The sequence below is a fragment of the Nicotiana attenuata genome, unplaced genomic scaffold (genome assembly GCF_001879085.1).
Source record: "Nicotiana attenuata strain UT unplaced genomic scaffold, NIATTr2, whole genome shotgun sequence".
NCBI lineage: Eukaryota > Viridiplantae > Streptophyta > Magnoliopsida > Solanales > Solanaceae > Nicotiana > Nicotiana attenuata.
In genome coordinates this window covers 49,886-60,895 of record NW_017673631.1, presented here as the reverse complement: position 1 = coordinate 60,895, position 11,010 = coordinate 49,886, and the positions used below count along the sequence as shown (strand labels likewise).

General features: G+C 35.8%; 2 protein-coding genes across 2 annotated transcripts; one reads left to right on the top strand and one right to left on the bottom strand.

Moving 5' to 3' along the window:
* The first annotated feature begins 2,338 nt into the window (after window positions 1–2,338).
* LOC109216899 lies at window positions 2,339–6,327 on the top strand. The gene is made up of 3 exons (XM_019381117.1): window positions 2,339–3,660; window positions 5,278–5,536; window positions 5,750–6,327. Exons 1-3 carry the CDS (start codon window positions 2,585–2,587, stop codon window positions 5,927–5,929), a joined length of 1,515 nt encoding a protein of 504 aa, XP_019236662.1. The 5' UTR covers window positions 2,339–2,584; the 3' UTR covers window positions 5,930–6,327.
* Window positions 6,328–7,734: 1,407 nt separating this feature from the next.
* On the bottom strand, window positions 7,735–10,638 carry LOC109216900 (60S ribosomal protein L37a). Its single transcript, XM_019381118.1, has 5 exons — window positions 10,533–10,638; window positions 9,799–9,838; window positions 8,306–8,394; window positions 8,091–8,173; window positions 7,735–8,011 (listed from the first exon to the last, which is right to left on the bottom strand). Exons 1-5 carry the CDS (start codon window positions 10,533–10,535, stop codon window positions 7,948–7,950), a joined length of 279 nt encoding a protein of 92 aa, XP_019236663.1. The 5' UTR covers window positions 10,536–10,638; the 3' UTR covers window positions 7,735–7,947.
* Window positions 10,639–11,010: the final 372 nt, after the last annotated feature.

Below are 11,010 nucleotides of genomic sequence, written 5' to 3'. Positions count from 1 at the left end.
CTGCAAGTCCTTTGCTTCAGTAATAGCATTCACCTTACTTTCCCATGAACTGGGCAGGATACTAAGAATTTTCCTCACGAGCTTGTTCCTGGGAATGACTTCACCGAGCGAGTGCAACTCATTTATGATGGAAGTGAATCTTGTATGCATGTCTTGAATAAATTCATCATCCTTCATCCTGAAGAGCTCATAATCGGTGGTGATCATATCAATCTTAGATTGCTTTACTTGAGTGGTTCCCTCGTGTGCTGTTTGCAAAGCTTCCCATATTTCCTTGGCGGATTGACAAGCTGAGATCCTGTTGTATTCATCGAGTCCTATACCACACACCAAAATTTTCTTGGCACGAAAATTTTTCTCCATAGCTTTCCTGTCTGCATCGTTGTATTCCTTTCTGGTCGTTGGCATCGTCATTGGAGGATCTCCGACCTTCTTCGTTGGGACATAAGGACCATCACATATAACATCCCACAACTCAGAATCTTCTGCCATGATAAAGTCATGCATTCTTGTCTTCCACCACCCATAGTATTGCCCATTGAACTTGGGTGGTCTATACGTAGACTGACCTTCTTCAAAATTTGGTGGAGCGGCCATAAGGATCCTTCCTAGGTGTTAACCTGATAGAAGAACCCGCTCTAATACCAATTGATAGAATATATGAGTCCACCAAACTATATAGAGACCAGGTCCTTTATGAGTTTCCACTGAAAAGCTAATAAAACAGTAAGTAAATAAGACAGGGAGTTTTTACGTGGAAAAATCCCTGCTCAAGGGGATAAAAAAACCACGACCTACACTGGTAGGATTTCAGCTTCACTATAAGCAACTTTTAGATTACAACCTATGCAATCTAGGAATTAAACTCATAATCCCTCACTAACTTGTAATATACCTATTACAAGCCACTTTGCAATACACCTATTACAAAGACTTCAACTCATGACTAACTCTAGTCACGACACAAACACTAAGGGTTTATGGTTTTACAAGGGGTTCCTAAGCAACTTTCTAGATAAGCAAATTAGGAATTACAATGAAGAACAATTACAAAGTTTCAACTCAACTAAGGACAACAAAATATTAGATTTAGGAACTGGTCCGTAGTAGTGTTAAACTTTGTTCTTGATGCACTTGAGAATTGAATTCTTGATCAGTGAACGGTTGGAGTACTTGAATGCTCAGTTGATTCTCAAGTGTTCAAGTAATGTTTTGTTGTAATGCTCTTTGTTAATACAACATGGATGACATCACTTGAGTGATGTAATCACTTGGTAGGTCAAATGAGAAGTGACTGTAGAATGCGCTGCACTGTTTCTGTGTACAGTGCAGGCAGTCACTTTCCAGCTGTAGACAGTTGACTTCGTACTGCTGTCAGGGAAACACAAAGGTATCAGGTCCCTGTATTGATTCTCTATCTTCTGAAGTCGTAGCAGTTCTCATTAGCTGGAATCCGTTGATTTGAGTTGTGTACCAAATGAGTCAGGTTCCTTATCTAGTTCTTTGACAGTAAGTTTGTTAGATAATCTAAACACAAAGCTAAGGCATTGTAAACTCATCACAATATATTTTTACTTAGTTATACATTATAATTTTCTAACAAAAAGGTATCAGTTAATACCCCTTGAATACATGTGGCTCCACCATTGATTATATCTATGGTGTTGATCGAGTTAGCATATACATGACTCGTACGTACAGATTTCATTTTCAAACGCTTAGCTGAAGGAGTCAGAAGAAATGGTGAATGATCCACTTGGTTACTGACCACTCTAGTTTGTGGCCCGCCGATAAGTTTGACAAGTGGTTAACATAAAAGTTTCCGAAGAAAAAATGATATATACTCCTATCTAACAATTTTTTATTTTATTTGTGATAATAGGTTAGTAACTTCTTTTTACCGAATGATCTAATTGTTTATTTGACAATTAAACATAAAATTAAACTCTAATCTTTACGAGCACAATTTACATCGCGCTATCATTTGTTGGTGAAATTTTTAACATTTTTCAATTATTAGGAATAAGGTGCCATCTCTTCTTTACGGTAATTTACTTGTGCATAGTGATTACATCAGATCATATTAATTTATTATAATCAAGTTTAATTTGCGATAAAAATACATGTTAATTATATGTATATATGGTCAGACGACAAGTGCAAAACATCAACTTGTTGAATGATTTAGGTGCCTGTACTAATATTTGCTCAGACATTTGGTGCAAAAAGAATATCCGAGTGGGGGATATGGCAATGACACAAACCCAATGGCCAAGTAGTAAATCTAACCACTTATGGGTGTATATATATAAATATATACCAATAAAATAATCCCATTATCCAACCTTTAAATTTGGTTCTACTTCAACCCCACTTTGCTCTTTTCCTCTCCAAAAAAATACCAGACGCCATTACAACAATCTTCTTAGACCGCCATCCTCAATCAAACCCAGAAAAACAAAACTTACAAAAAGCACAAAAAACCTACACAAAAACACATCTCAAAGCTTCATAGAATAAAAAAAATTGACCTTTTGAGTGGAAAAAAAAAAAAAAAAGAAGTTTCATTTTTTCTGTTATGTAAATGCATCAGCAAAATCTTGAAGTTAAGATAGGTCAAGAACAACACTGTGACCTTCAAATCCCAATCCCAAAACAATCAACCCCATCAGAGAATTTTTCCAAAATTAATCTTCAAATCAAGATCCCATCACCAGATTCTTCAACCAATCAGATTCACTTTATAAATGAACCCTTTTGTCAGAATCAATCACCAAACAAAACCCTTTTGTCAACACCTCATAAAAGGCCTATAATGTCTCAAAGTTCCAATCTTTATCACTCTCCAACACATCAAACCCATTTTAAAGTTCCAATCTTGAAGTCAAACAATTCTTCAAAAAATCAGTCTTTTTTATGTCCTTGTTCTGTTTCTGTGTTATTAGCCACAAAAAGAATTACTCTTAAGCTGATTCATCACTCTTGTCATATTTCTTGGATTAGAGTTCATTTGAAGCTTTTTATTTTGCTTTCTTTGCCTTCACTTTACCTGTTGACTTCAACTCATTACTGGGGTTCTTTTCTTTACTTTCTTTTTATTATTACTGCTATAATACTAGCTTTTCTTGTGATTTCACTTTGTGTAACTCTCCCTTGTGTTCCTTCTATCCGTACATTTCTTGCTAGAACTTTGTCTATTAATCTTCATTCATCACCTACTGCCTCAAAGAATCGACCTTCAGTTGTTTGGTCAATAGGATCAAAGCCTAAACCAGAAAGGAAGCCGATTTCGGGGTGTTGGGTGCAAGTTTACAGCAATGGTGATGTTTATGAGGGTGAATTTCATAAAGGGAAATGTTCAGGAAGTGGGGTTTATTACTATCGTTTGAGTGGGAGGTATGAGGGTGATTGGATTGATGGGAAGTATGATGGATACGGGGTTGAAACATGGACGAAAGGGAGCCGGTATAGAGGGCAATATAGGCAAGGATTGAGACATGGAGTTGGGATGTATAGGTCTTATACAGGGGATTTGTATGCTGGGGAGTGGTGTAGTGGGCAGTGTCATGGTTCTGGAGTTCATACTTGTGAAGATGGAAGCAGTTATACCGGGGAGTTTAAGTGGGGTATCAAACATGGATTGGGTCATTACCATTTCAGGTATAACCACTTGAGCATTTGCAACTGTTTCTTTTCAGATATTTGTTATTAACTTGATGTTTTTTTGAGTTCCATGTCGAGCTTTTGTGTTTATGTGGATTTTCAATTGCTTAAGGCTTACCATTTTCGCTTGTTTATGTAACCATGATTGGCTCAATTAGTACAATTTTTTGTTGGGTTAGTTCCATATTTTTCGACATGTTTGCTTTCATAATTGGAAACGAGAATCGTCCTTCAATTATGTGCTAGTCTTAACTTCAGCATACTTGCTTACCAGTGTTATATACCAGCAATACTAAGAACGATGAGATTATCTCCATAATCCTTAAAGGAACCAATTCCCGCATACATTACGGATTATGATGCATTCAATTATTGACATTAAATGTGAGAACAAGCAAAGCGTAAAGATTAAGATTTTTAGTAATGCTGAATGTTTGAGAGAACTCATTTACCTATATTTTCCTTTATGTCCACTGAAAGACATTTTCAGTGAACCATATTCTTAGAAACGTGGTTCAACATTATTGTAATTTTACTTTTCATCATTCATGGATGAAATCGACCGTGGAAGTTTGAACATATTCCCAAGGATTATCTCTCTGCGTTTTGAAATGGCGAATGCATCTTTCCTTGTTTCAAAGTAAGTAAACGAAGTATAAGACTTTATCTAGATGTCCTTGAATGTTGTCACTGTTACTGAAATCATTCAACTCTGAGATTAGAGTAAGTTCTCCATTGGATTAGCTATACTTTTGAGGTGATTGGTGCTACCTATTTTGGATTATAGATATGATCTGCATATAGATCATATTTTAAGCTGAAAGGACCAGTCCAACCCCAACCTCTCTTACTTCATATAGTATTTTGTTCTGTTTTTTATTGAGCTGTGAGTTTACTTCTTTTTCTTTTTGTTGTAAGTTGTCCTTAACTTCTTTGGTTCATCATCTCTGGCTTCTTTGCCTCGTGGTTGACTCTCAGCTTGTACCATATTCATTTGCATATATTGAATCATGTGTCAATAACTGAGCATAATGAATATGACAGAGATATAAGGATATCAAATTGTTGTTTTGTGTTCTTTTAGACTTTAGACCCAAAAATTCGGAAGACAATGTCCAAAATCCGATGCAATATGAGTTTTTTTTTTGGTTTTGACATGCTTTGCGCTCTATCCTCATATCCATTACGTCAAACATGGAGTAAGACAGTTATTGTTATCTTGACCATATTGCTTTTATATCAGCTGTATGAAAGACTGCTGAGGGTTTAACTTACATATGATACAGGAATGAGAAAGCTTGTTGTTTTCTTTTTTATCGTTAAAAGCTTGTTTTTTTCTTATGCTGAACGCCCCTGAATGCAATTACTTCTATTTCCCTAAATGCATGTTCTGCTGCAGCGTGGTTTCATTTTTCTTTCTTCAGTACCACGTCATGTATCAGTGAGTGATACGTAATTGTTTTGCTAAACAAAAAACAATAAGCTATCAATTACTCGTGTACTCTGTCTGTCATACACTTATATTTCTTTTTGCTTTCTCTGTTCTCTTTCTTGGGGTGATATTGGGTGCATGTGTATTTACTCACCAGTTTGTTGATTTGTATGACTATGCAGAAATGGGGATGCATATGCTGGAGAGTATTTTGCGGATAAGATGCATGGTTTTGGAGTATACCATTTTGGAAATGGACATCGCTATGAAGGAGCGTGGCATGAGGGTAAGAGGCAAGGATTTGGCATTTACACTTTCAGAACTGGGGAAACTCAGTCTGGTCACTGGCAGAATGGGGTTCTTAATGTTTCAACTAGTCTTGCCGCCCTCCCTCGATCTCCTTCTGCAGTCGACCATTCTAAAGTGCTTCATGCAGTCCAGGTAATAATTTAGTTTCCTGATATCCTCATTTGGTTGTGCACTCAGTATTAACATTTTGGATGAAGAGAGTAGTTTTTATAGATGTTTCTTTCTGATTTTCGAGAAAACCAAGCTGCAAACCTTATTCCTCTTTCTTAAAAAGGAAAATATGGATAACCTAGTGGTAATTATCGCTACCTCAATGTGCTCATAAGTTTTCTTTGTTGTTATTAGGAAGCGAGACAAGCTTCTGAGAAAGCTATCAATGTGACGAAGGTGGATGAAAGAGTAAAACGAGCAGTTACAGCCGCCAACAAGTCCGCCACTGCAGCAAGAGTAGCAGCTGTGAAAGCTGTCCAAAACCAAATACATCACAACGGAGATAGTTGCCATTCACCACTAGCAGTTGTGTAAACCCTTCGGTTGGCAGAAGCTATGACTTTCCACTCTCCCATCAGTCTTATTTTTAGATACTGAGACTGAAACTTCCGGGGACTTACTTGGAACCACAACAGGCAACTAGCTGATTGAGGAGCAAGTTTATCGTCCCCTTCGTTAGGCTTTAATAATATGCATATATAGTGGCCCCTCGTATAGGAGCTAAGAGAGCAAAAACCTCCAGATGTAAGTAGGTGTTTTATCTTTCCTTATTTTGTTGCTCTCTAGTAAAATGTAGATAGTTTCCTGCGTTTTGTGTTTGCCATAATAGAATGGCCAAGTTACTGCATGTTTACTAAGCATATATCCCAAAGGGATCACCAATGTAATGTTGTATAAAGTAATATCTAAACATATGCTGTATTAACGAATGACTTTATAAATGTCTCATCAAAAGCATATACTGAATTTTTAAGTCAATAGGTGTGAAGTATCATTCCACCTACTCTTTTCAGATAATCGCGCAAGAATATGAGTGAGACAAGATACAAGTGAGTAAATGTGTAAATGAATGTGATGATATGAATTGCCTATAGGGGCCGGCAAACTTGCGTACCAAACGAAACACTTAGGTGCGCTATGAAATCTTTTATTTTATGCCTCACACTGCTGACGCTAGTTGAGTGAGGTTCTTTTTTGTAGATCCAAAAGTGTAAGATATGGATCCACAAATTGTAAGATAAGGCAACTGGCCATTTCCTGAGTCCTTATTTTTAAATATTGGTGGGGGAAGAGGAAAATAGCTTCAGAAAATAGAGCGCACCCAGCTGCTAAAGTATCAGGAAATACGAAGATTTATGAGGCAAGAAACCAACACAGCCCAATTACAGCTAGGGGTGTACATGGACCGGGTTGGTTCGGTTTTTACCAAAACCAAACCAAACCAACTATATCGGTTTGGATTGGTTTGGTTTGGTCGGGTTTTTCGGGTTTTTTTATTACATGAATATTATTTCAATCTTACTTTGTTAAAATTATAGATAAAACTTTGATAAGTAAATATATGTTTAGTAAATATGGAAAAAAATTGACAAACATATGATCTATTAAAATATTCTATTGGGAGAATTTTTTTAGTAACACATGATAGTTATTTTCTTAGTCGTCTAACAATATTTTTTCGTTAATTTACGCTTCCAGGGTTAATACATGAGAGGATCTCAAATATTTCTACATTTTCTAAAGAAAAATCACTATGAACTCTTAAAAATATAAATAAAATTTATATATTTATATGTCGGTTTGGTTCGGGTTTTATAACTCAATACCAAACCAAGTCAAACCAAACCTAGTCGGGTTTTTTAATCGGTTTGGTTTGATTTTTCGGTTTGGTGCGGTTTTCCGGTTCGGTTTGAACACCCCTAAATTTACAGCACCGTGACATAAAAATTTGTTAAGTTAGACTTCCTTTTACCCCTATCCGTGGAGATTATAGGAAATAAGAAAAGCTACTCGTCTTGTATTCTATTATTGTTAGATTTCTATTACTACACGATGGTCTGCGTGCATGCTACTCTTCCCAAACCCTACTTGTGGAATTATACTCAAACCACTACCTGAACCCTACATGATAGGTCAACTAGTGACATCTAGACCACTAAACTGTCAACTTGGCGAAATTTGTGGGTATGGAACCTAGAAATGTTGATTCTCTTACTGATTATTCATTTTCAAAACACGAGGGTACTACATCAAATCTCAACCAGCATCTACGCCTTTCACTTTAATCAAATTTCAAAATTATTAAAGTAAAACCAACAACCTGAGTATCATAATGGAAATTTCGAGTCCAAACTAAATCGAAACCTTTAAGAAATAATGCCAACATAATGCGACAGTGAATATAATTGTCTTTGAATAAACTGAAATTCTCAAGTATACTAGTGGCTAATCGAGCTGGTTCAACATCATAAAGTACTCAAAATTGAAAAACAAGTCTGATCTCAGAACACAAGTAGACACATCATAAGCTGCACCAAAAGCAGATGATTGCTCTAACTCTCAGTCTGCTCCCTCAGTCTTCGAATTGTACTCCTAACTGTAACCGCACTTGCAGTGCTATTAAAAAAGAAAATCGGGATTAGTTATTCAGACACAAAAAAGGAAAACAACAGAAGTTGAGAGAGTAATTACTCACTTCAATGTGTAAGCACCACCAGCTTTGACTTTGCCGCAATCTTTGCAGCCCCAAATTCCCACTGCTTTCCTTTTTACTGCATACTGCTCAACAAGTATAGGATGAGAATCATAAACTTAACAACTATTTAAAGTAGACCAGGAATCCAAACTTGCAGCTAAGAAAACTATCATATTGCATGGAGCTTCCAGTTTATTAAGTGTACCGAACCATACCTTTCCACAGAACTCGCAGAAGTACTTGCTATGCTGGCTAACCTCCATCTTCTTAATCTGCTTACGCAGACTGGCACCATAACGGGTACCTATGCATAGAAGGAAAGAGAATCAGGAATATAAATTTGTCAGACAATAAGAAAACAGTAATTTAACTGCAACGGATGAAAAGGGCAATATAAATCATCCAATACAAAAATCAGAGATAATTGCCTTGGATGAAAACCATGATATATACTAATAAAAAAAACAGTAAAAAGGTATCCAAGGAGAGAATACTGCTAGCAGAAGCAACTTTAGAAAAACAACTGACTCCAGCTCATGAGCATAGTGTTGTGGACAAAATTTCAATTTTATGAGGGTGTCAGGTCAACAAAAACCACCAAAACCTCAATTAACATCCAGCCTGACCCACATAACCCACTTCAGACATACAGACATCTACCAAGGCATAACGTCGAATGTGATTGATTGTAGTAACAAGTAGCACCAGCTTAGGGATATTATCATCCATTGACTAAAACTACTATCTTAGTGTTGATGACATGGCCTGATCCGAAACATCTCAGGGAGAATTCAATCAGGCACTGCATGGATCTTCTAGATTATGTCGGAGTATCAAACTTCACCCTTTTGGGCAGAGGTAGGAGATATAAGTTAGTAAGTTAGGGCTTGATGTCCATATACAAATACAACACCCAATATTCCTCTATATATATACTATTGCAAAGTATAAAAACTGCAGAATCACCCAGGTCTTTCCACTCCATTATCTCCTATTTTATCGTTTTTTAATTAAGCTTGAAAAGGGTCTTTTACACTATTCCACTTTATTTTTTCTTTGATCTATACTTATTACTTACATTGAAAAATTAAAAAAATTACTTAAAAACAAGAACCCACAGTGTGCAGTAGAACTTCTAATAAGATAATGGAAGTATTGGACTGATGAAATCCAGGCTGACTCGCCAATGTAGCAAGAATCAAATATAAAAAAATATAGATTGAAGCAAAATCCTACTCAAGCAAGTGAAATTGGGAAAATCAAACCACATCATCAAATGTAGTTATTGAAGTTACAAATAAGAGCCTTAGGGGTCGTTTGGTTGGAATACGATTTATACCGGTACAAGTTATGCCGGTATAAGTTATATTGGGATAAGTTATGCTAGGATTGTTGTTTATTCATTGTTTGGTATGTTGTATTAAGAATGATAATTGCATAATTTCTAAGAAGAAGGTATAAGTTATACCGGTGCTAATTACTCCTCCTTCTATAAGGTATAAGTTATCCCAGTGTTAAAATTAACACCGGAATAACTTATACCTAATTTGCTAACCAAACAGAGTATTAAGGTGGTATTAAATTTTTATACCACCCTTATACCTTCTTATACCTCATACCAAACGACCCCTTATGGTAATACAAAATCAAATAATATCCTTATTAATGCAAAATGTAAAATGTGTTAAAAAGGAGCTATAATACTTACCATACTTTCCAACTATTCCAGCCTTCTTGGTCCTCTTAGTCTGCGGCAAAAAGAACATATTACACATTAAAACTCAACACAACTTCTGCTAAAGTTCAGGTGCACATAGTGGTATCTACACCCTCTCATCTCATTAGCAACAGGTTTCCCTAGTTAAAGTAGACTAAACAAGTCTACCTTTTCACACTAAAAACAAATCCACCTCGACCCAAATATGGCAATTCAAACCTACACAACCAGAAGATTAACCTCTAATAATGGATATTATTGTAAAACATATTGGCTGAAATAAGCAAGACGAAAATTCTACACTCTAAAATGAATCTTATCTCTTGTTCAAACTAGTGTTTTCAATTGCTATTATCACAATACATTTTTCCGAGTATTCAATGAAACAAGCCATTGAGCTATATAATAGCATTTGTTTTTAAGGTTAAAATAATATTAGCACTTCCAAAAAAATCATTGACAATAGCCATTTCACAAAAAGATGCAATCTTTAGCATTCTCCAATAACATTAATAAACCTAATGAAGTGTTCATCTAATTTATCGACTCTGTCATCATCAATAAAAAATAAACGAAAAAAAATCGGAAACAGCTTGAATGAGCTAAAAAATTACAGCTCTTTTGACACTTTAAATATATGATTATCTATACAAACGATTATGTATTTCAATTTAAAATTATATTTGACAAGTGAAGTATAACGCAGATGAGGAAAAAAAGGATACCATTTTGACTGTTGATGGAAATTTTGCAGCGGCTGCTGATGAAGGGTGCTAGGGCAAGAAAGATTGGCGTTCTTCTAGTCCTTGCGATTTTGTAGTGTCAAAAAAGTTGCCTTGGACAAGATTCGGCCCATTGTCTGTGATGTTCGGATTGACCCGAATACTATACCGGGTTGGGTCTATGGTCACTTTTTACTCTCAAAACTTGTATGGAAAACCCTAATTATGACCATAGAAGACAATTTTGTAAATTGCATCACTTTTTGAAATTTTACATTTCCATGAAAGGGAATAAATGGAGTTAAGTCTTGGGCGAACAAGGTTTTTAAGACCATAATAAAAAAATGCATACACCTCTATGTAAAAATGCATGTTAGATATTTATCTAGTATTAGGGGTAAAGTCTGCGTACATACTATCCTTTCCAAATCACACTTGTCTATTTTCACTGAGTTTTTTGTTGTGTTACAGTATGTGGATA